Source organism: Halichoeres trimaculatus, unplaced genomic scaffold (genome assembly GCF_033239565.1).
Source record: "Halichoeres trimaculatus isolate MK-OKI-2021-1 unplaced genomic scaffold, fHalTri1.1 fHalTri1_scaffold_4, whole genome shotgun sequence".
Taxonomy (NCBI): Eukaryota; Metazoa; Chordata; class Actinopteri; order Labriformes; family Labridae; genus Halichoeres; species Halichoeres trimaculatus.
This window is the reverse complement of record NW_027437182.1, coordinates 13360461-13385011: the sequence shown is the minus strand read 5'-3', so window position 1 is coordinate 13385011 and position 24551 is coordinate 13360461. Positions and strand designations below refer to the sequence as shown.

The 24551-nt window shown below is 40.0% G+C and overlaps 1 protein-coding gene across 2 annotated transcripts; it reads left to right on the top strand.

The window, feature by feature from the left end:
* Positions 1-232: 232 nt before the first annotated feature.
* Positions 233-24551, top strand: abca7 (ATP-binding cassette, sub-family A (ABC1), member 7). Of its 2 annotated transcripts, XM_074668677.1 has the most exons (50): positions 233-313; positions 1760-1860; positions 1980-2073; positions 2646-2787; positions 3441-3565; positions 4724-4842; positions 5089-5286; positions 5397-5489; positions 5783-6026; positions 6466-6605; positions 7347-7463; positions 7547-7744; positions 7906-8111; positions 8457-8633; positions 8764-8986; positions 9095-9316; positions 9423-9627; positions 10809-10922; positions 11004-11175; positions 11598-11729; positions 11960-12099; positions 12235-12372; positions 12715-12956; positions 13115-13172; positions 13297-13499; positions 14834-14963; positions 15078-15101; positions 15331-15476; positions 15598-15722; positions 15923-16030; positions 16620-16812; positions 16885-16979; positions 17238-17270; positions 17413-17518; positions 17606-17680; positions 18080-18249; positions 18551-18728; positions 19011-19126; positions 19306-19450; positions 19706-19829; positions 20072-20201; positions 21189-21315; positions 21449-21511; positions 21918-22024; positions 22176-22317; positions 22433-22567; positions 22714-22817; positions 22965-23057; positions 23530-23779; positions 24087-24551. In XM_074668677.1, the coding sequence occupies exons 2-50, from the start codon at positions 1795-1797 to the stop codon at positions 24549-24551; spliced, it is 7152 nt and encodes a 2383-aa protein (XP_074524778.1). In that variant the 5' UTR covers positions 233-313; positions 1760-1794. The 2 variants fall into 2 exon arrangements, with proteins under 2 accessions (XP_074524778.1, XP_074524779.1); XM_074668678.1 differs by lacking the exon at positions 15078-15101.

The window sequence follows — 24551 nt, the reverse complement described above, 5'->3', positions numbered from 1 at the left end:
AAGTAATGCCTTGTTTTTAACTGGTTATCATTGCCATGAACACCGCACTGTGTGCATGTATAGTATGTGACTCATCAAGGCCTGGCCAATCAGCTGTCTTCAGACACCAAAACACAAAAAAATGGGCCAATCAGATTCTCAACCGGCTTCTGTTGCCCCGCCCTTTGGAACATGGTTTACACAACCAGCGTACGTGGTGGGCGGGTCTTCCTCCGGCTTTCAACTGCTACTACGGGAAATGGAGAGTCAATGACATGCAACCGGGCGTCGGGGTGTCCGATACACGGAAGGAGGTTGAGTCACCTGTGCTACGGTAAGTTAATCATTAACAACAATTTAAAGGGACTTAGACGATCCTTATATTGTACGTTTTACACTATTGAGGTCATTTCAAAGCAGAAATAACATTTCCAACGTGCAAGGGAAAGGAAGCTAGGACTTTTCCTCTTTCAAAATAATGTTATCTTAGATTATAAAGTCATTTGGGTGCAATTTTCCCCTCACGCTTGTCGGAATATGGTGTGCCTTAAATATGTTTCAATGCTTAATTTATTAAATGCTCGTTTAAAGGATATTATGTTCATTTTTAAGCTTTTCTAATGGGCTATACACACTTGCTATACCAAGGAACCGGCTTATTACATATCTTTTTCCACGTGTTTAACCGTTACAAAATTCTAATTCTGCTTATCTTACCAAAAGGCTTCGATGTGATAGAAAACAAAGGAGCTACCATACCTGTAGCCCATGTACCGCACAGACTTGGGATGTTAACAGCTCAATGTTTAGAAAAATAAATAAAGGCAAGGAGATTTGCAAAGGAAATAAGCCTGGCCATTTCTTTCTGACCTTAGACAAATCCTAGATCTTCAGATTATTTAGACCAGCCAAATACTTGGAAGAGACCACAGGGGTGCAACATACTCTGAAGTCATCCACAGGGCACACTAAACATCAGAGTCTCAGAGAGAAACAGGTAAGCTGTAAGGATCAGGAGGATTTCAGGATGAAGCAAGGGATTGTCTTCCCTGAGCAGATTACAGCAGGTAACATTAGACAACATTCACCCACGATAAATGTAAAAACAGCCCCATGGATTTGTCAGCGCAGATGTTTGACTTTCTTCTATGTTCCTGTGTCGATGGTGAAAGCTTGAAAGTAAAAAAAATGAAATATAAGGTTGATTTCTGCTGTGAATTAAAGTTAAGTGACCTCTATAAGGTAAAGGTCAGACTCAGTCACAGTTGTCACAGTAGTCACCTTTTATTGTCTTTAGTTATTCAGCCAAATGACCAAGCTTTAAAAGAACACAGACAAAAAGTCGTTTTGTTTTTTTTTTTAATAACACTTTTTTAAACTCTAGATGTAAACAGTGGGCAGTGATGTCTGTTGAAAACCACAAGAGAAACTAAATTCTTATGTTTACAAAAAGCCTGAAAATACCGTAATGATGACCTGAGTCTGTCGGTGAGTTAAGCCAAGCTGTGCAGGCCTCTTTGATTCAGATTCTTCCATTAGTTATGAGAATATTTGGTTGGTTTTTTGTCCAAATGGATCGTGCAGCTCATAGAACAGATCGTAAATGAGCTGTTTATGGGAATTAGAATCTAATTCAGTGCTTAATTGTCTTTTCTAATTTGTTTATCTAAAGCGTTTTGATTGTATTCAATAGGTGGAGCAAGAGAGGGAAAGGACAAGTAAGTTAACTAGGTTCCTTGGCTAAACCTGTCTCTCGTTCAAACCCCATGCTGTGTTTCAGGATTGCATCTTGGCCAGGTAGATGCAAGCTAAGCGATGGGGGTTTTCAGGCAGCTCTTCCTCCTGCTCTGGAAGAACATCGCATACCGCAGGAGGAATAAGGTGGCTATACTTTCATGTGTAAAAGCAACAGTAGAGCCTCACTGAGTGTATTTTCTATGAGACAAAGTTTAAAATAAAAATGTGTCGCTGTAATACTCTCCCTTTCTCATCTTACGCAGATCCAGCTGATCATCGAACTCCTCTCGCCACTCTTCCTCTTTCTCATACTCATCTCTATTCGAAATTCACCTCCTCCTTACAAACAGAGCCAATGTGAGTGTTGTTATGTAACATGCATCTTTACCGGCACACATCTACAAGGTCTGAAAAATGGCATTGGGCCAACCATTTAAAGAGGATTATCTCACTGAGAGTGATTCCACAGGTGCAGATTTGTTTATCCAACCTGCTGAGTTCTGACCTCAAGAGACACTGAATTTTAATAAAATGACACCAAACAATGCCAGCAATGGAAAGCCACATGTTGGAGCCTTTTCTTTAGAGAAAATGTAAAGTTGTTGGAAAATGTGCTCATAATTAGCATTACGTGTTAGTGAAGTGTTGATCTCTTACTGACTGGTGTATTAAGCTAAAAAATTAGACAACATAAGACACTATTTTATGTGATAATCTGCGTCTCTTTGTGTGAGAATTCATTATAACTTGATTGAGAGTGCAGTCCTCTTTACAACAGCTCAGGTAATGCTAAGACAACTATTTAAGTCCACTTCCTGAAGAATTATACGATTCAGGTCACTTTCACAGTAAATTCATTGTTCTGTAAGCTTTTGCTAATGAACTGTTTGTGTTTGTGTTGGTTTTTTTTTCCTTTCTGCCACTTTTAGGCCACTTCCCAAACAAGGCCTTGCCATCTGCAGGCACCTTGCCCTGGATTCAGGGCATAATCTGCAACATCAACAACCCCTGCTTCCACAGCCCAACACCAGGAGAGACAGCCGGCCAAGTTGGCAACTTTGACAACTCAATGTATGTAGACTGGAAGGGAAAACAGCAGCTGCCTGGATCCTGAATGATAAACTGACAGCTACTATTATTCAATATTTATCTAATAATGACAGCTGTTCACTGTAAATGATTCTGTATTATGCAGTTATTCCTGCTGACCAGTCTCAGTGTCTTTCTTAGATCATTTCAACCACAGACCTGAAAGATTGTTAGCAGAGACTTTTTTCCTGTTTCCAAGGCAGTGATTTCTTTCATTCACTATCATTTCAGTAAACGTGTATTGGTCTTATTTTTCTGCATCAACTAACTCTAGCAATTCTTGTATGTGCCATAAAAATTGTAGTTCAGTGGACAAAGACGCATTATGCAGACAAAAGGAGCTGGGATCAATTCTAAGGTCTTACCAGCATTCAATGACACACTATGTTTTAAAGCACTGCAGCACTTTTTGCGAAGTCAAATAGTAAACAGCTAACTGAAAGGCATTAGAGTTGCCTTTTGTGAACTCATACATCTGATCTTAGAGTCAGATCAAATAGTTTCCTGCAAAAATAGTTTTGGAATATTTTGAAATGTTTGATGAGAATCAGGTTTTGGTGAACAAAAAGTTTGTATTTTCATGTTTGAATATAAACTTATTATGTCATTATCCTCTCATTCTCATTTTGTTTAAGACTCTCTCGTCTCCTTGTGGACGCCCAGACCGTTCTGTCCTATGGTGGAAACCAGAGTTTTTCAGGCTTTCAGGATCTGATCCAGAGTGTCCGGATGCTGGGGGAGCGACCTGGAGCTTGGCCAAGTACTGCAGTTTGTTTTAAACTCATTTAGCAGAGTTAAAGGGATTCCCTGACATACTGTGAAACACAATGTGCTTAATTTCGCAGGCAAAACTATATTTTTAATTTAAAACCTTGACGAAAGTTACATTAGAAAGGGCTGATAGACAAGCCGTCTAATGGGTAAGCCTCTGTTTAGAAAAGCATTGATGGTGCATTGATGAGTCCGGGGATCTGTTATCAGCATGGCCCCATGAACCCTGCTTAGATAGGTGTGAGTTTGTTTTAACCAGGAAACTGAAAAACACCAGTCTTTGTATGTGGATGAGCTGCGTTTAAAGAACATATGACATTTTCACTGAGGTATATATTCTCCCGTAATTTAAATTTTGCAATAATGTAACAACACAATCATGATTTATCAAAAAGAAAAAAAACTTTGACGAATACGACTTCTAGTTATAGATTCATCATTGACACAAGTTTGTAAACACCAGTGGTTAGATTTCGTTTTAACAAGGTGACCACAATTTTGAAACCAGGACCTAAAAAACCTGTCCTCATTTACTAAAAAAATACTCAACCAATAATAGAAATGTCACGAAAAGCAGGATTTAGTCCCTTTGTACTCCTTTGTTTTTTGTAGATCTGTGGACTGCTCCTGGCCTGATCTAAACAGGATTAAGTGGTTACATTAGCAGCTGGTAGCTGATCTGTATGAATGGATGTAAACAGGTGTCAAATTTCCAGATGAATGTGGTCATTTACTGCTGTTGTGCAGGCAGCACAGCCAGCCTGTGTTGTGTCTGTGCTGAGGCAGATTCAATTACAAGACTACTCTAGACAAACAATCAGATGATTGAAGACAGGCCATCGATGAGGTTTGCATGCAGTTAGAGACCCTGACAAAAATCCTATGGATCCTGAAAACCTGTTCTACTAAGACTGTTAAAGATCAAGAAAATACTTTTCAGAGTGGTTCTTTTCCTGATTTTACTCATACGTGTTTTCCATCACTTCAGGAGAAAGACATCAGTTTAGTTCAACTTTACACGTTTTTATCCTGCTTTGTAGGATTGCTGTTAGACTGTCACTTATGTAGATTTCAAACACCTTAAACAGAATTATCGGTTTATTAATGAATTCTTGTAGCAGAGCTTAATGTTTGTTTTTCCCCATAGATCTCCCGGTGGAGGATTACCTGAGACCCAATGAGACATTCTCCTCCTTCCTTCTGACCAATAGTAGCCTGTCTCCTGAAACTGTGGACCAGCTGCTGAAGGCACGTCTTAATTTTCAGGTAAGGTATCTGCTCTAACTCCTTGGATGACAAACATATGAATGTGTTGAATAAGAACCCACTTTAAGATTTGACAAAAGTGGCAGCACTTCAGATATTTCTACCCTGATTCAAATAAAAAAAAATAAGTTATAAGCACCAAAAGAAAAAAATTAAATGAGTGTTTAAAAGTAGAAGTTTCTTTTGTTATTTGTCTGTTAGCCCAAAACTATGAAAAGACTGGATCAATAATTTTGCACCATCCAGGTTGCGGTGGCTGGAGCTCAGTTGCAGCTGAAGGACCTGGTGTGTAATGCGAGCATGCTGAGACAGTTTCTGACGGTGGACGGGAGAGAAGCAGCTATGAATGATCTTCAGACGCAGCTCTGTGATGAGCCTGCCGATGTCCTGCAGGAGGCTGAACGCCGCTTCCTCACTCAGCTGGACTTCAGCAAGCTCTTCTCGGTACAAAATCTTCAGACAGGAGAAACTGTTGCCTATTAGCCCAGGAGACCTTTGCACATGATGCGGAATAAGAATAATAAGTATACCTGTGTGTCTGATCTTCCTGCCAGAGAGAACGTCTGAAAGCTAACGCTGGAGATCTGAGAGTCATCAGTCAAGCTGCCACTTCAGTTTCCCAGGAGCTGGCTGTCCTGATTGACAATGTAAGAACACACCTGAGAATCACGTCTGTCTAAGTGAATCATTTTATTTTAACAATCAATTATAATTTGATTTTTAGAGCCATTTACATTTTGAGGTGTAGATGGAAGCTTATGTTACTGTTATATTTGTAAACTTTTCATCTTTTGATTTTAGCCATTTATTTTTTCAACTCTCACAGGAATGAAAAAGTCCTTTACTCCTAACTGTGTCCCCTCTGCGTATTCATCATCCTTGTTCCTCTCTTGTCTCCCTCCTCTAAAACTCTTCCTCTCTCCTCTTTGTCTTCCCTCAGTTCTCCTCTCTCTCCAGCTTTCAGGAAATGAGCGAGGCGCTTCAAGTACTCTCTCCAGAAAATAACTCAGCACTACCCAGGGAGAGTTTTCGTGCTTTTTCTAGGATCATGTGCGGACATCCTGAGGACAGTGGTGAACAAATCCCATCCCTCAACTGGTATGAAGACAATGACATCAAGTCCTTGTTGGGGAAAAATGCCACTGAAGACACAGATACTGACAGTGAAAGTGACAACAGCACCAGTAAGATTTCTTTGGACATTGTAGCTTTTGAGGTGTGCGTGTTGTCTTATAGCAATGTATCATGGGTAAATTAAGTGATGACATCTATAGGGGTTATGGTTGTTATCGTGGTTTTAGATTTTGTCCACTGTGTGTCAGTGTTATTGTTATTTCTTCCAAACTTTGCCTTGGACTTTAAGTGATGGATTGTAATTGCATATTTCCCTGCGTGGACCCAAAAGAAGAGTAGTAGCTACCACTGTAAAAGCTAATGCAGTGAATGAAAAATGTCTTTGCATATTGTTGTTAATATATATATATATAAAAACAGAACCCTAATATTCTGATTCATTTGAGATTATTTAGGAATCAAGAACAACACTAAAGATCAAACGACTGAGCAAAACTTTCTTGCCATGTTTCTCTGTCTTACATTTTCTTCATCTTATCTTCTATGCAGCTCCCTTTTGTAAAAGTTTGATCCGAAGTCTTGAGTCTAACCCTTTGTCTCGCATTGTGTGGAGAGGAATAAAACCTTTGTTCATCGGAAAGCTGCTGTACGCCCCAGACACTCCCAGAGTCCGACAAGTCATGAAAGAGGTACAGAAGCTTGGATATCTAAAAAGTCTGTCATAGAATTCATAGAAATAGGTTAAAATTAAAATCAAGGCAATTGGTGTTCAGTAGATTATTTCTATGTTGTAACAAAGCTTCTTTGAAATTCATCTCACACTGTTAGAAAGCCTGTTCATTTTCTGTGCCACATTTATGAGGAACATGTTTTTGTGAGGGAGCAGCAGAGCTGAGTATGTGGGGTGCACCCGTGAAAAATTTCCAAATCTTCTCTGCCAGTGCCAAACAGCTTATTCTGCTGTTACAATTTTCTTAGTTTCTGGTATCCCATGTGCTTACAAGATTCAATAGCAACAGCAGAATGGTCTTTTTGGCACTGGCAGTGGAGATTTAGCTAATTTGTAATAGGTGTAACCCACGTAAACGGTACACAATTAACTGCAAAGAAGCGTTGTTATGACACAGAAACAATCTACCCCACACAAATTGCCTTTTTTTGTGCCAATAATGTCTGATATGTCTGAGAGCCCTTTGGGCTGTAATGCTCAGAAACCAATAATGTGGTTTTGTAATGTCATTAAACACAGCGTAATGTTCAGTATCTTACTCTGTGTCTGTGTTTTATATTGTATCAGGGGCCAAACTGTCTAATATTTCCTTTCTGTATTTTATGGTTATGGCTCAGCTGCACAGATCAATACAGCTATCAACATTATGGGGTAAATGCATCAATATAACCTGTGAGCTGTTACTGTGTCACCTCTGAAGGTGAACAAGACGTTTGAGGACCTGTTGATCCTCCAGGAGCTAAATGATGCCTGGATGGAGGTGGGACCACGGATCAAGAATTACATGGAGACCAGTGTGGAGATTCAGCTGCTGCAGGTTCGTCTCTCCACTCTGCTTCTCCTCCATCTGGGAGGGACTGAAGAGCTTTATTTGAAAGGGTGTTTTTTTTGTTTTGGCAGGATTTGTTGAGGAGGCCGGAGGTGGCAGTACTAGTCAATCTGCGTCTGGAGAACACGTCCTGGACTGCCTCACGAATTGCTCGTTTCCTGTCCACACCTTCACCAGATGCCCTACGGAAACCCGGAGCACCGCCCACATGGCTGGATTTCTACAACAGTATTGGCCACACTATCAACACTCTTGCACAAGTCACTGAGGTGAACCATAATTTTCACTTTTCAAAATATCGTTGACAGTCCATCCATTTAGGGACTGTTTCTGCAGACATCAGCATAGAGATACTGAAACAAAACTGTAATTTCTCCTCACTGTACTCATCATTCATATGTCTTTGTTTTTTTCTTTTATTTTCTTTCAGTGTTTTTCTCTGAACAAGTTGGAAGGCTTGCCGACTGAGGGAGATATGGTTGGCAGAGCTCTTGAGCTTCTGGAGGACAGACAGTTTTGGGCAGGTGTGGTTTTCATGCTACCCAACTCCTCCTCCCCTGACCTCCCGCCACACGTCACCTACAAGATCCGAATGGACATTGATGATGTGACCCGCACCAACAAAATCAAGGACAGGTACTGAGGAAGCATTAAACTGTCGTGAAACGCAGAACACTAGCTCAAGTCAACAAGTTAGTGAACTGCAACGGTGAGATTGAGATGAACTCAGTTAGTTTTTTTATCATAAGATTTTGGTAATGTTTGGTTTTCTTTCCTTTCTGTGTGTTTAAAAAAAGAAAACTTTTTGGGTTGTGAAATATTAACTTCACATGAAAAAATCAACAATATTTAGTCAGCTTTTCATCAGTTTTTTCCATCGAGCAAGGAAGATTTTCCTTTTTTTCTCAGGTATGACCCACTTCTACCACTAAACAGAACAAAACATAAACAATCTATGTGCTTGTTTTGGTTCTTCATCAGGTTTTGGGATCCTGGCCCAGCAGCAGACCCATTCAGTGACATGCGCTACATCAGGGGCGGCTTTGTTTACGTCCAGGACCTGGTGGAGAGAGCTGTTAACCGCATTCTGACTGGAGTTCCACAAACAATCGGCATCTACATCCAGCAGATGCCCTACCCGTGCTATGTGGATGATATGTGAGTCATATATTATTTTATAGAAAGCTGCAAACAGCTCTGACCGAGTTTTAGGTCAGAGGTCAAAATCAAGTGAGAGTATCTGTTAAGTTTCCTGCTGAATTTTAATTTTGGCTACCTTTTCAAACAGTTTCCTTCGAGTGCTGAACCGCTCTCTGCCTCTCTTCTTGACTCTGGCCTGGAACTACTCAGTGGCCATGATCATTAAAGGCATAGTGTACGAGAAAGAGGCTCGGCTGAAGGAAACCATGAGGATTATGGGTCTGGGAACAGGAACACTGTGGCTCAGCTGGTTTATCAGCAGCATTGTTCCTTTCCTGTTTTCTGCAGGGCTCCTCATCGCTCTACTCAAGGTAAGACCCCTCAACAAAACGATTATAGGTGTAAAACAGTAAGGTTTACATGTCATGTGTACATGAGTTTCTCCTTAAAACTCTCCTTTTCCTGTGTTTTATTTCCAGTGGGGTGATATCCTTCCATACAGCGATATAACTGTTGTATTTTTCTTCTTGACGGCGTATGCCACAGCCACCATCATGCAGTGTTTCCTCATTAGCACCTTCTTCTCTAAAGCCAACCTGGCATCTGCTTGTGGAGGGCTCATATACTTTGGCCTCTACCTGCCTTATACGCTCTGTGTGGCCTGGAGAGACCACCTCAACACCACGCACAGAGTCCTTGCTGTGAGTAAAACAACACTGAGATTTTAACCCTTCAAACTGAGGAGCAGAATTTTAACTGGTTGTATCTGAATACCAATCGTTATAATTTTTGTTCTTCTTTCCTCAGAGTTTCTTGTCCCCTGTGGCCTTTGGTTTCGGATGTGAGTATTTCTCTCAGTATGAAGAGCAAGGAGTGGGCATTCAGTGGCACAACGTTCACTCCAGCCCTGTGGAAGGAGACTCGTACAGCTTCACTGTCTCCATATGCATGCTTTACGTGGACGCCTTCATCTATGCCGTTGCAGCCTGGTATATCGAAGCAGTGTTTCCGGGTATGACAGAAAAATTGTATTTCAGCTTTAAAAAAAATAAAACTATGGAGAGAAATTTATTTTGTACACATTCGAACCATTTAAGTGAAAGTAGATATGTTTGCTTTTCTTGAATTAGAGTTTTTATTTTCATCAAAAGCTTCCCCTGCCAGGATTGAACTTATTCATAAATTGCATCAAGACTTTATGAGTGCATGGTTGTTTGTATCTTGACCAAGGTTAAAATAGTTTTGGATTTGTCATTATAGTTTAGTTTTAGTTAGTTTTGACATTTTTTTCCATTACAGTTTAGTTTTAATTAGATTTGGAGCGGGCATTCTAGTTTTTATTTAGTTTTAATTTTTGCAACAAGGCTTAGTTTTAGTTTAGTTTTAGTTTAGTTTTAGTTTAGTTTTAGTTTAGTTTTAGTTTAGTTTTAGTTTAGTTTTAGTTTAGTTTTAGTTTAGTTTTAGTTTTTTCATACCTTATTAACCAGGTGCAGGATTCAAAAAGGTCAGAGTAAATATTTTGTAATACTGTTTATTTTCAAGTCCAACATAGTGCTCACTGCTCAGTCAATGCTGATACTGAACTGTTGGCTGCTTCCTTAAACTCAAGAAAATAATATAAACTTAATATAAAAATATAAACATAAATTATAAAAAAAAAAAAGGTTAACATGAATTAAATAAAAATAATAAAAACACAAATTATATAAAACATTTTAATATGAGCTATATAATAATTAGAAACTTGGACTCTGTAACAATAAAGTCAGACTCACATGGAATTAAACTATTACAGATGCTCTGATTCATTGCTCCACTACGTTTAGTTGCAGCACAACACACAGCCAGTCAGTGCAGTAAACAAGCTCGTCCCAGTACTTCGCTGTGATGGTGCCGCACGGTGCTGACAACTGCCGAAAACTGTTGTAAAATTGGTTGGGAAAATGTGTCGGATTAATTTAAATCCTAAAGGCTATTAATATTGTCAAAAACTATAACTAAGGACATTTTGTCTATAATTTTAATTAGTTTCAGTTAGTTTTGTGAACACAAGATACAGTTTTAGTTTACTTATCGTTTTTGTTTTCTTTTCTAGTTTTTATTAGTTTGAGTTAACTGCTATGTATTTAAAATTTTAGTTTTCCTTTTTAGTTTCGTTTTAGTTAACTATTATAACTTTGATCTTGACTTAAGGTGAATACGGCATCCCCAGGCCCTGGTACTTCATCTTCCAGCTGAATTACTGGGGTGGGATTCCTCTGGAGGCGGGCATGCCGATCCCCCCTGCACCTGCAGAACAGGATGAAGGTACAAAGCTGCATCATCCAATGTTTCTCTTCCCCATGCTCAGATTATGCTCACTGTTATAAGATATGTCGCTGTCACCAGATCACATTGAGCCAGAACCCAGTAACCTGACTCTGGGGGTGAGCATCCGAAACCTGGTGAAAATCTACAAGCAGGGAGCCAAACTGGCCGTCAATCATCTCAATCTGAAGTTCTACGAGGGCCAGATCACCTCTTTCCTTGGTCACAACGGGGCCGGGAAAACTACAACCATGTACGGTGTCATCACTGATATTTCTAAAATTAAAAAGCGGTGTATAGTTTTAAAAGAATACAATGTATTTGGGTCAAAAGAGAAAGCAACATTTCAGAGTTTGAGGGATGTAAAACTGAAACTCATTGTACTAGTGAAGCAAAATGAGGTTAAGTAGTTGCATACTGTCACTTCTTAATCAGCCACCAGATAATAAAATTCATCCTTCAGTCCAGTTCCTACAGGTTTGATAATATTATGTTTTCTTTTATGCACAAATATGTGTGTGTTAACTTGCATTACGGAATCGTACTCACATGTTTTGGGCTTGGATATAAATATGTAAGATGAGGTGGTTAATGTGTCATTTTTCTTGGTCAGATTGGGGTAGGTTTTCAGCAGAGGAGGTATTTTCTCCTGACGTCTTATCTGATGTTTGTTAGATCTGTCCTGACTGGCCTGTTCCCACCAACCTCGGGCACTGTGTACATTAAGGGCATGGACATCCGCCATGAAATGGACACCATCAGGAGGACGTTGGGAGTTTGTCCACAACACAACGTCCTGTTTGACATGTAAGGCTTTTTCTTTGCTGCAAACACCATTACATCTCATTCTTAAATTACTCTAGGCAGGTTTGATGAGTCTTGTGTAGTTATTTTGTTATTTGGTATCATCAGCTACTGATGATTCAATTAGATGAAATGCATGATGTGTCTGATATCATGAGCTCATCTGGTGTGGTTGCAAAATTTTAATTGGTGTACACATATTTCTGTATGTTGAATGTATGTGTCTTTTTCAGCCTCACTGTGGAGGAGCATGTATGGTTTTATGGCTGTATGAAGGGTTTGTCAGAGGAGGAGGTGAAAGATGAACTGGACACTCTGCTGGAAGATGTTGGTCTGCTGCACAAGCGTCATGAACAGACCAAAAATCTCTCTGGTAAACTTTTTTTTAGAATCCTGCCTTGATCCTAACTGTGATGAATGTGTTAAACCATTTTATATTCAGTTGAAGGAACCAAAAGTGAAGTCTTTGTTTTTCAGTTTTAAAACACACTGCCTCTGTCCCTGTCAGGTGGCATGAAGAGGAAGCTGTCTGTGGCGATAGCGTTTGTTGGAGGCTCTAAGGTGGTTGTTTTGGATGAACCAACAGCTGGTGTGGATCCTTATTCTCGCAGAGGAATCTGGGATCTGCTGCTCAAATACCGTAAAGGTGCAGGGTCAGGGGTGCTGTGGAACTATGGATCTCATTGTTTTGGATGAGAACTCACTTTTAAGGGTTAATAAACAGCATTAAAGCAAAGCTGTGGGTTAAAAGACAGCCTAAACTTCCAAACAATAAATGCTGATGATAAAATTTATGTCTGTACTGTCAGTACTAAAGACGCTTGAAAAAGTCCTTAAGAACACTGTAGCTTAATTAATGAGCCAAATGAAGACTTAAAGGAATGGGTTAGAAGAACTCCCTTAAACCTAGAGAACATGAGTCATCTGAGCTATACTGATGGTAACTCAAAGTATAGTCACTCTAGACCTGTGTTGTCTCCCCCTTCAGATCGGACCATCATACTGTCTACCCACTACATGGATGAGGCTGAGCTGCTCGGCGACCGGATCGCCATCATCTCCCAGGGAAAGCTGTGCTGCTATGGCTCACCACTCTTCCTGAAGTCCCACCTTGGATCAGGCTACTACCTCACCGTGGTGAAAAGGGAGGGGCAGGACACTGCCACTCACAGCAGCACCAGTATCTGCACCAGCACCAGCGTCAACACCAACAAGCTGCCTCCTCTAAAGGTTGGAGTTATCTTTCTTCTTTTTTTTTGAGTTGCATTCATCCGTATCGTGTTTTCATTTGCTGTTTTTTCAAGTGATGAGGAATAAAGTAGAAAGTTGGACATCAAGTGTCATGCATTAAATAATGAACACATTAAAATGTCATCATTGTGTTTCAGGACAGTGAATCATCCATGAGTGAGGACACTGGGTTGGGAAGCGAGGAGAGCAGTTTATGTGAGTGCTTACCTGCTGTGTGACTTGCAGCAGATGATTTCAAACATTCTCCCCTCAATGATGAATGCAACAGCCAGTTTGAATTTCTTGCTCTGAAAACAAGTTTTCTCCTCATTCTTCACAGACCTTGCTGCGTTGCTGTCCCTGGTGCAGCACCACATTCCTGGTGCGAGGCTAGTGGAGGAGTCAGTGCGTGAGGCTGTGATAAACCTGCCACAGACAGCTGCAAAGGACAGCAGCCTGGCCATCTTCCTGTCTGAACTGGACCAGAGGCTGACCGAGCTCGGCATCAGCAGCTACGGCCTGTCAGACAGCACACTGGAGGAGGTAAGACATGTGGATTGAGCCCTCAGTCATCCCACCAGCTGTAGAAGCTTGTGAACTATAAAAGGTCAAATCCACAAGGTCAGATGTTTGTGGAGCAGCTCCGGTCTTAATGGGTTTAATGTTAGCATCAGATTAGCTCTGATTGCGACCTGATGAGGCCTGATAAGTTTATCTAGTGTGAAAAGGCACACACCTTCAGCTCCTCTCACCTGTGTGTAAAGCGGATCAATGTTTTTACTGCCCCCTGCTGTCTCCAGGTGTCAGGGATTCAATGCAATTAACACAGTTCTCTAATACAAAATTATAAATAGATCAGGAGCAGTATATCTGTAATAAAGCCGAAGTAAATGACTGGGTTTCTGGTGGAAGATACAGGTGCTGATCATTTTTATTAGAAATGTCTCAGTTTCTGACTGCGCCACAAAAGAGTGGTATCACCCCAGGTACCCATTTCTCACAGGTTTCTTTCTTTTTTTACTTATTTTTCTGAGTTTTGCAACTTCACAATGCATACAATCCATTATTCATTACGGTAAATATGTTACTGAACACCATAGAACATGTTGTTGCTTTAAACAAAACAGCACCCTTTTGTTTCCCTTTTTTTTCTCTTCCTTTCTTCCCCTAGAAATTTCTTGATGAATTACAGCGCATCACTTGACCAAAGAATGTTGTTATTGTTGTTTTTAATCTGATATCCGTACGACAGATAAAACAAAACCAAAATAATAATCATAGTTGTGAGTTATTAAAATTATTATATATACGATTTACGATATATCAGGATTTTTTTTGTTTTTACAATATCAAAATCAGGATTCTATGTCAAAAAATCTTTTTTTTTTCAAATTCAAATTCTTTATTTCAGTCTTTGTTCATAAACTGGATTGGAAAAAGGTACTACTTTTCTCCAGCAGGGGGCGAAATGTTTCTCTCTGACTCACGATATGTGCAGTTTACAGGAAAATATGGCTCCTGATATGGTCTGTAGACAGTATCATCATCATTCAAATTTTTCCCAGGATCTTGTGTTGAAAAAAAGCAGACTTAAAATTGCAAGAATCGTAAATATCACAGAATTGCAATTTAAATCAAATCAGCACCCCAAAAATCAAATCAGAATCAAATCCCGAGGATAGCATATCGCCCCAGCCCTAATCAAAAGTACAAAAAAGAAAAAGTTGTGAGAATTGCATCATCGTGTATATAATTTCATACAAATATACCCCCACCTGTATACATTCTTACCTGCAAACATAAACGCCTATGGCTGTAACCGAAAAAAAGTAGACAGGATTTTAATCTTTCATAATGTCTCTTGGCTTAATTTCCAGATTTTTTTGCGAATGGCGGAGGAAACTGGTGTAGATGCAGAAGAAGAGCCGCAGGCTGAATCGCCTCACAGGCTGCAAGTAACACCTGGGCCCAGTGCAGGAAGGCAGAATGCTGAAGAACCAGAGGCAGGTATGTTCATTCACACTCACTTTTTTTCATGCTCCTCTATGTTCCCACATTGACGATTTCCACCAAATGTCATTTGGTCGACAAACTTTTTGTCTGTTTTCATCATGCTGCAAGGAAGGAAAAGGCTTCGTAAGCAAGGTACCTCCTGATTATCCCTCTCTGAAATCATCCGTTGATGGAAAAGAAAGAGTTTCCTATGATCAAATGTTGGATTCACAGAATTTATCCTCACTCCCTATCACACATCAGCACCATCTGTTAGTCAGTTGTCATATCATGGTTGTAGTGTTTTGTGTTGACCTGAGCTGACTGGAGTCTTCAACATTAAAGAGCAGTAGTTCTCACCCTGTTTGGTCATGCCTTCTAGACCCTCAGGAGACTGACCTGCTGAGTGGAGACAGCCGAGGTGGGATCCCCCTGACTGGCTGGTGGCTAACATGGCAGCAACTGAAGGCGCTCTTCATCAAACGTTGGCTTTTTGCTCGACGGAGCCGCCGAGGATTCTTTGCTCAGGTAATAATTAGTAAGAGCTATCAAGAAGAGCTTGTAGGTTTACCTTAGAAATGGTCATTTTTTTTAAATGCTTTGGTGTTGGATTCACAGTTTTCACTTGGAGGTTTATTTGTGCTTTCAGATTGTTCTGCCTGCTGTGTTTGTGCTGATTGCTCTGCTCTTCAGCCTCATCGTTCCTCCCTTTGGGAGGTATCCAGCCCTGGAACTGCAGCCCTGGATGTACGGGGAACAGTACACCTTCTTCAGGTCTGCCTCATAAGGTTTATGTTTGAATCTTTCCCAGGAAGCAGTAAAATCTAATCAATCAGTCCTCTAATGCAGGATGATCGATTAACCATGATGAACTTTAAAAGAAAAAATACCCCCACACAGACACAATCATCAATTTTAATGTTTTTCTTTGTTATCTCTGATGAGCTTCATCTCCTCTTGTTTTATATCCACAGCAATGATGCACCGGAGAATCCAGTTATGGAGAATCTGCTGGAGGCCTTGGTGGATCAGCCAGGGTTTGGTACCAAATGCATGGAGAAAGAGGAAGAAGACAACAGCCCGTAAGAAGACACTGAACATACACCAGATTTATCCTAACAGCAGCATAAGAAACAAGAGGAATAATGAAGTTAGTGAGTGAAAGACACAGGAAAGAATGTAGGGATGTCAAACTGTCCCACATTGCATTGTATTTGCAGAGATTTTAAAAACACTAATTTCTTGGGATAACTTTAGCTCCTAACTTTGTACAAATCCATGTTTTAAAATGTTTTATTTGGTTTAAAGTTTCTATGCGTAACTTTTAAGTTTGTATCTCTTTTAGACCTCCTGCAGACAAAGCAGTATATTTTACTCTTTGCTGATTTTATCTTGTCGTGTGATTTTTGTCTACAAAGTTTAAAAACCTTTTTGTTGCCAAGAGGAAATGTACACAAGGACTGTTGTAGCTGTATACAGTTGTAATAGTTCTGACACAGTCTCATTGCATTGATAACAGTTTCATTTGATTATTTAGAGATAACTATTTAAATATTTATCTGTTAAATAACCAAAAAAAAAACTCCCCACAGGAACTTAAATTCTTTTTATTTTCTGATAGACACTCAGCCTCAGTGCTTAAGTCATAGTCACTTCCTGTTTTTCCTGCAGGAGTTTTCAGTGTGGAGACGAGCGGGCAGGTCCTTTTATGCGACCCCAGGTCTCATTCTCCACCTGGCAAATGTTCAACAAAGGAAACTGGACCAGAGACAGACCATCACCTGATTGTCAGTGTAGCACAGAGGAGGTCCGCAAAATGCTTCCCGACTGTCCGCAGGGTGCCGGGGGTTTGCCACCTCCACAGGTCAGCACGGTGTTGATTATCTCACTTCTACTTTAAATGTAGCTTTGGTCTCATTCATTGTTTACCTTCTAGATCAAGAGGCTGACTGGAGACATCCTTCAAAATCTGACAAGTTATAACTTAAGTGATTACCTGGTGAAAACCTACGCTCAGATCCTGAAGAAAAGGTACATTTCACACAGCTCAATCCTATACTCAACTGTTTGCTTTTCACTTAATGGCGTGGGTTTAATTCTTAGCTGTGATGAGTTTGGTTTTTACATAAAGATAAACATGGGCTATCATTTTACCCTGAAATATTGTTGAAATATGTAAATCTCAATGGTGTTGCTAAATAATTTTTTTAGAAAGATTTTGAATGTTTTGAAAGTAAGATGTTTAATGTGAGACACTCACTGCTTTCACTGCCTCTGTGTCATCATCAGCCTCAAAACCAAGAAGTTTGTGAATGAGTTCAGGTAAGCTTCCTTTAATAAAAATCATCGTGGAAGTTTTTCTGTAATTAAAGATAAACTATATGAGTGGTAATGACATGTTTGATCCTTACTCGTAAAAATTGAAACAAATGAACATAGTTAAAAGTTTCATTCTGTGTTACAGATATGGAGGGTTCTCTCTCGGTGGCAGAGCCACGCAGACTTTATCTCAGGTCGACCAGGTTCAGGACTCGATCACGGCGATCAGAACTCGATACAGAGTTTTACAGGTATGCATGTGGTGTCCTTCACGTCTAATCCAAGCTGCTGTTAACTGTGTAGGATCTTTCTTGATATGATGCTTTGATTCATCACAGAACAGTTCACTGGATCACCTGCTGGAGCGACTGCCAAGTTTTCTGGGAGGACTGAACAGTCAAGATAATGTCAAAGCAAGTTTATCTGTTTTCTGTTTTCACTTTGTTTCCAGTGAATGATTTAATATGACACAATCAAATCCATCTCAGACTAAGTAAATCATACAAGTTTTAACATACCTGACACCTTGTACTACAGCTGTTTGCCGTATTTTATTTGTTCCATTATCAATTAATCTTTATCTTTATCAGTATTTATGTATGTAGCACCAAATCATATCAAATTTATCTCAAGACGCTTACCCCAAAAAACAAAGAGGTCTAGAGCTGCTACTGTTCAGAAACCTCAGGCAGAACCAGAATCATGTTAGACAGAAATCTGCTGAGGCTGTGTTGGGGGCTGGAAAGGAGGACAGAGTTTAAAAAATTATCAGTAGTGTAGCAGTAAAAAATGTTTTTCCTTTCTGATCTTAGGTTTGGTACAATAACAAAGGATGGCATGCTATGGTGTCGTTTGTCAATGTGATGAATAACGGCCTGCTGAGGGCGAGCCTGCCACCAGGTCCTGAGAGGAGAAGACACGGCATAACTGCCTACAACCATCCCCTCAATCTCACCAAGGAACAGCTCACACAAGTGGCCATGTAAGTTTGGATATTGAAGATTTTGATGTTGGTACGTTTCTTAAGCATTGTAAATGTCTTTAAGGTGTAAATTAAGCTTATATGTCTAAATGTCCGCTAGTGTCTGTTTTAAAAGCTGCAAATGTTGCTGTGACTGGTGGCTTTGGAAGTTTGTCAGCAGAATTTAAAGCTTAAATGAAATTGACAGAAATTGACAGAAATTATCCACTAGATATCAGAAGTCTAAGCAAGTGTGAGCTGTTTGTATTGTGTATGTCATTATATGTCTTACCTGGTCTGATTCTCCATGCCTCCTCTCTAGGATGACCACCTCGGTGGATGTTCTGGTCTCCATCTGTGTGATCTTTGCCATGTCCTTTGTGCCAGCCAGCTTTGTTCTTTTTCTGATCGAGGAGAGAACCAGCAAAGCCAAACACCTGCAGTTTGTCAGCGGCGTCAAACCTGTTCTCTACTGGCTGGCAAACTACACCTGGGACATAGTGAGTTCTCCATCAGAAAAATAGCCCACACTTGTTCAACTGTCACTCTTTCATAAAACAGACCTTAAATTCAGTTGATATCTTTTTCTCAATCTGAAGTTGTAATCTAATATAATCTGATTGTTGCTGTGTCAGTAATTTGTTGATCAGAGGGTAGTCGCATCAATCTTAGATACACTTTTATACCATCAATAATCTGCTAACAGATGATAGCCAGTGAAAGATAATACCAAACTATTACTCCAGGGAATCTTGAAACTCAATTGTTTTGTTGTTTTTCAGTTGAACTACACTGTCCCAGCCACCTTGGTGGTGCTGATCTTCATCTGTTTCCAGCAGCAAGCGTACGTCTCAGAGACAAACCTACCTGCCCTCGTCCTGCTCCTCCTCTTCTACGGGTACATCAAGGCACACTCCACAGAAATACAACCACAAACCTGTTTTATGTCATTAGACAAAGCTCAGCTTTTAGCAAATTTATCTGAAAGTTTTCTCATGTTGTCTTGTACACTGAGTTTTTTTGTGTTTGTAAATTGCAGTCATGAAAGTAACTTGTATGTCTCATTTAATTTAACAGTTGGTCCATCACCCCTCTGATGTACCCAGCATCCTTTGTATTCACCGTCCCCAGCACAGCCTATGTGGTTCTGACCTCCATCAACCTCTTCATTGGGATCAACGGCAGCATCGCCACCTTTGTCCTGGAGCTGTTTGTTGATGAGGTAGAAGAAATCCAGATTTTCTGGCTTCATAAAAACAAGAGTGAAACAGAACAACTTAAGCTCAACAGTTACACACATACCAGAATCACCACCTTCATCTATGAGAGCTTTAATGACATCATGTTGAGCTGTTAACTTTAAAGGTTTGGGACTTTATCAAATGGGGTAGGGGACCTTTTGGTCTTAATACACGAAGAATCCTTTAGAAATGCAACACAAAATGTATGATTCAGGGATGGTTTTCTGTTCTTTTAGCAACTGAACGAGGTGAGCAGACTCCTGAAGAAGGTGTTTCTGATCTTCCCTCATTTCTGTCTGGGACGTGGACTCATCGACATGGCCAAAAACCAGGCCATGTCAGACGCCTTCCAAAGATTGGGTACCTGCACATCCTCCTCTAATTACCTCATTTTATGGCTCCACACTTTAATTAGATTGATTAAAATAAATTAAATTAAAATTAAATTAGTAACATTCAGCAGCTGTGAGACTCTTGGTGTACACATGAAACTCAAGCTACAATTTTGTATGGCATTACTACACCTGTTCATCTACTGCAGAAAACACACACATGTATAGACATCAAAACAATATGACCTATGTATGATTCTTCTTGTCCAGGCTCAAAACAGACTCTGGACCCCCTTCATTGGGACTATGTGGGGAAGAACCTGTTTGCAATGGCAGCTGAAGGCATAATTTTCTTCATCTTTACCATACTACTGCAGTACAAGTTCTTCATCAGCTTCAAGTAAGTTGAAAACAGCTGATCTTTTCTGTCCAGTTGTAGAAATCAAAGCAAAACTGTAATCAAACACTAAATAATATCACAGTGGTTTTGACTAATTTTTGCTGAGCATCTGCATCCATACAGAAATGCTTGTGAGGCTGGATATTTAAGGCAGAGATGAAAACAACAAATGCTTTCTTTCTGAATACATTATTCAGACAGATTCCATATTCAAGTCCTTTGCAGTGGCTCCTTGTACCTTTGAAAAAATATACAAGCATACATTTTTTTCTTACAGAGGGTATTGATGATTATAGACATTGACAATAGATAAAATCATGCGTTCACATCTTGCAATAAAGCCTGCCACCACTCTACTTAACCTACACCTCATCCTATTCATTTATTTAGCTATATAACCAATATGTGTTATCAAACTCAAGTATTCCTTCAAAAATTTTGCAATTTTTGCAGTATTTTTAAATCTATTTTCTTTACATTTGTGAAGAATTTGAAAAAACACAATTGTCTGAATTTTTTGCAATTGTTTATAAATTTCGGGAAATGCAAATTTTGCACATTTCTGAGGTTCAAAATTTTGTACAAATTTGGTGAACTTTTGCAAATTAACATTGAATTTTTTTAATCTGCAAAATTTGTCAAAAATTGAAGTTTTTGCAATTTTTTGAAATTTCAAGTTTTTAAAAGTTTTGCAAATTTTTCTCGATTTATATTTTTTCAATTTTTTTGCAAATTTAGTAAAAATAAAAAAGACATTACATGTACAATTTCATGACTTCAAAGAACTTCCTATTTAGATAATTTTTTCCTCAGATTTAAACTATGTATAAAAGTTTATACACTTTATAGTTTTTATTGTGAAGATAAAGTAGATTTTGTGGCTCTGGATTGACTTTTATCCATTTGAGCTGAGGCAAAATGGCTCCTACTAATATAAAGGTTGCAGACCCTTTTGCTTATAAGCTTGTTTTTCCTCTTTTCTCTCAGACCATGGTGGGGTGAGCCTGAGATTCCTCCTCTCGGTCCAGAAGATGAAGATGTTGCTCGAGAGAGAGAGAGGGTTAAAAGTGGCAAAGCCCAATCAGATATTCTCACAATGATCGACCTGAGCAAGGTACCAAGCTTAAAGTAAAAGCCATGAAAAAAATAAAGAACCAATTCAAGCTCTGTTTATCAGAGAATGTCGATCCAGTAAAACACTCATTCCTGGTTGCAAGTTAAACTAACAGCTCTTTTTTTTTTTGCAGGTATACAAAGTGGGCAAGAAGCCGGCGGTGAATCGTCTTTGCCTTGGGATTCCCCGTGGAGAGGTGAGGCATACATAAAGCAAAAGCAGCTCTGAGTATGTAACATTACAGTAAAACACAGATAAAGTGAATCAGATATTCTCTTACTCTGTGTTTGTCTGCCACAGTCTTGTTGATGAATCACTGCAGTCACCAAAAAGAGAGGATGAAGGTTACACTTGTGATTATTTTACTTACCCATGTGACTAAAACTCTACTTCAGTCTGAAATGTTAACTGTTGCTTCACCCACAACCAGGACTGTTACCCCTAGTAATACTTCACAAACTGACGCTGCTTTTTTGACAATACTGCCACTTCAGGGCTTTTTCTGATTCATCTGCAACCTACTTGATTATCATCTTAGCTGAAATTACACAGGTGTAACAGGCTGCTGCATTTGTATTATTATTTTCACGTGTGTTCCTCAGTGTTTTGGCCTGCTTGGGGTGAACGGAGCAGGGAAGACCACAACCTTCCGCATGCTGACAGGGGACACAGGTGTCACCTTTGGAGAGGCTTTTCTTAATCACCACAGGTACAAACCATCTTCTGCAGCATTAGTGAAAACAGCAATAGTCATAGCATTGGTATTATTATATATATTATATATTTAGAAACAGCATCTGTGTAGCAGACGTGCTTTTAGCAGCAGCACTGAAATACTACCTCACTGTGTGTCTTCTCAGTGTGCTGACAGAGATGGAACGAGTCCACCAGCTGATGGGTTACTGCCCACAGTTTGACGCCATCAACGACCTGCTGACAGGTCGGGAACATCTGGAGCTGTACGCCCGCCTGCGGGGGGTGCCAGAGGAGTCTGTCCCCAAGGTGGTGCTAATACATGGACTTTGAGTTGTTTTATGTCCAGATGGTCAGACAGGGTGATGAAATCACTGCACTGTGCAAAAATGCGTAGTGATATAGTTTCTTTGTTGTTCTATAGCTGGCAAAGTGGGGGGTGAAGAAGCTGGGACTGACTCAGTACGCAGAACGGGAGGCTGGGGGCTACAGCGGAGGCAACAAGAGGAAACTCTCCACTGCCATTTCTCTCATCGGAGCTCCACCTGTTATCTTCCTGGTGAGAGTAGAAAAGATTAGCAAACAGCTGAAGAGAATATGTACTGTGCATTAAATTTGCATCAATATTTGATTATCATTGTTAATATCTTGATGCGTACCGTTTGTTAAGTATCTTAATGGTATCATGTTTATAATACCTGCCAGGATGAGCCCACAACAGGCATGGACCCAAAGGCTAAAAGGTTTCTGTGGAACTGCATCCTGAGTGTCACCAAAGAGGGGAGAGCTGTTGTTCTCACTTCTCACAGGTATTATTCTTTATAAACTCACAGAAAGAGCATTCAAAGCTGTACAAGCATGGACACACTGACACATTTTACCACAAATCCTGACAGCTCAGATTCAACATTATTTATAAATACTAAAAATGTCTTCTTCTCTTGTGCCTGGATCAGTATGGAGGAATGTGAGGCTCTCTGCACCAGAATGGCCATCATGGTGAATGGCAGTTTCCAGTGTCTCGGATCTGTGCAACACCTAAAGAACAGGTATCTATCTCTTCTATCCAACTTCAACAATTAAAGATAGACCCCAAAGTCCTCTGTTTATATTAGATACTAAATTTATTCTGGGCTTTTATAAGAATTCAAAGTTCCTGGTGTGATCCAGATATCTTTTGGGGGGATCTGTGGGATCCCAGAGTAAACTGACAAAACATGTCATGGCCTAACTTGACCAAATATTGGTGAATAAAGGCGCTCTTTGGTTAACTAGATAGATAAGGATAAGACATTTTTTCACACAGCACTTCATTTTCATCACAGCACAAGTATTTGTCTTATGTTAAAATGAAGTGAATCTGTCAATGTGCGCATTCAATTGAGCCACTTAATGAGTCAATCTATGACTGACAAACTACCAAAAGCTGTATTTTAATATTTTCATGGAGATGTGCTGAATTAAAAATAAGCTGAGAACACACTCCTGATAACTTTGATTTCTCATGTCCCTCGTCATCAGGTTTGGTGATGGCTACACCATCATCCTCCGTTTGCTGGATGGTAATTCTGACCCAGACTCCTGCCCTGTTGACGCCTACATGAGGAGCACTTTTCCCAGTGCTGAGCTGAAGGAGCGCCATCAGAATGTGCTGCAGTACCAGCTGCCCTCACACGCCTGCTGCCTTGCTCGAGTCTTTGATGCGCTGGCCAACAACCATGACGAGCTGGGGATACTCGACTACTCTGTTTCACAGACCACGTTGGACCAGGTGAGGATAATGTTGTGTACAGATCTCTCATGTTTCTGCAAAAGTTTGTGTTTTGCTCATTATCTATGATCTTTTGTAAATAAATAGAACTATGCATCTCATTTATTCTGTATTGAGACAACACAATAACCTCTCAGTGGATCCTGTTACAGGATGCTGAATTAACTTTTAATCTTAGAGTTACTCAGTTTTTAGCAGGTTAAAAGCTATTTGATGCTTAAATATTTCCCAAGTAGTTGGCTAGTGTTTGTTTCTGGTATGGTCAAAGCACGAGTTGGTATGAAACTAAATCCTGTTGTTTTTGCAGGTGTTTGTCAACTTTGCCAAGGAGCAAACTGATGACGACGGCCTCTCAGATGTTATCGTTGAAAACAGCCCAATTCAGACTAACCGGACTATACTGCCCTCCAGGATTAATACCCCCACCATCCAACCACAGCCACCTGTCACGCCCCCTCAGCCGAGCAAGAAGTCACAAAAGCAAGCAAAGTCATCTGAAAGCAAACAGAAAGAGGGTAAATCTAAAAAAGCAAAAGCTAGCAAGACAAAAGCTAAAGAAGGAAAAGCTAATGGAGAAAAAAGTAGCAGTGTGGCGATGACTAAAATACCGCTGAGGGGCCGGAGCGGTAGCATTGAATCCAACAGCAGTAACGGGGATATTCGAGGAGAATCCAGTAAATCAAGCAGATCCAGACACAAAGCAGAGAGCTCCTCTAAAGATCCCTCTGAACTTTTTGTTGTTGACCGCAACGTGCAGGACAGCTCAATGTGA

What these genes read in the sequence shown, in the direction of transcription:
- abca7 (XM_074668677.1), top strand. Translation starts at nt 1,795, where the DNA reads ATGGGGGTTTTCAGGCAGCTCTTCCTCCTGCTCTGGAAGAACATCGCA. An exon ending in AGGCACGTCTTAATTTTCAG is followed by an intron (nt 4,843 to 5,088) that starts GTAAGGTATCTG and finishes TGCACCATCCAG; the next exon opens with GTTGCGGTGGCTGGAGCTCA. An exon ending in CTCTTGCACAAGTCACTGAG is followed by an intron (nt 7,745 to 7,905) that starts GTGAACCATAAT and finishes ATTTTCTTTCAG; the next exon opens with TGTTTTTCTCTGAACAAGTT.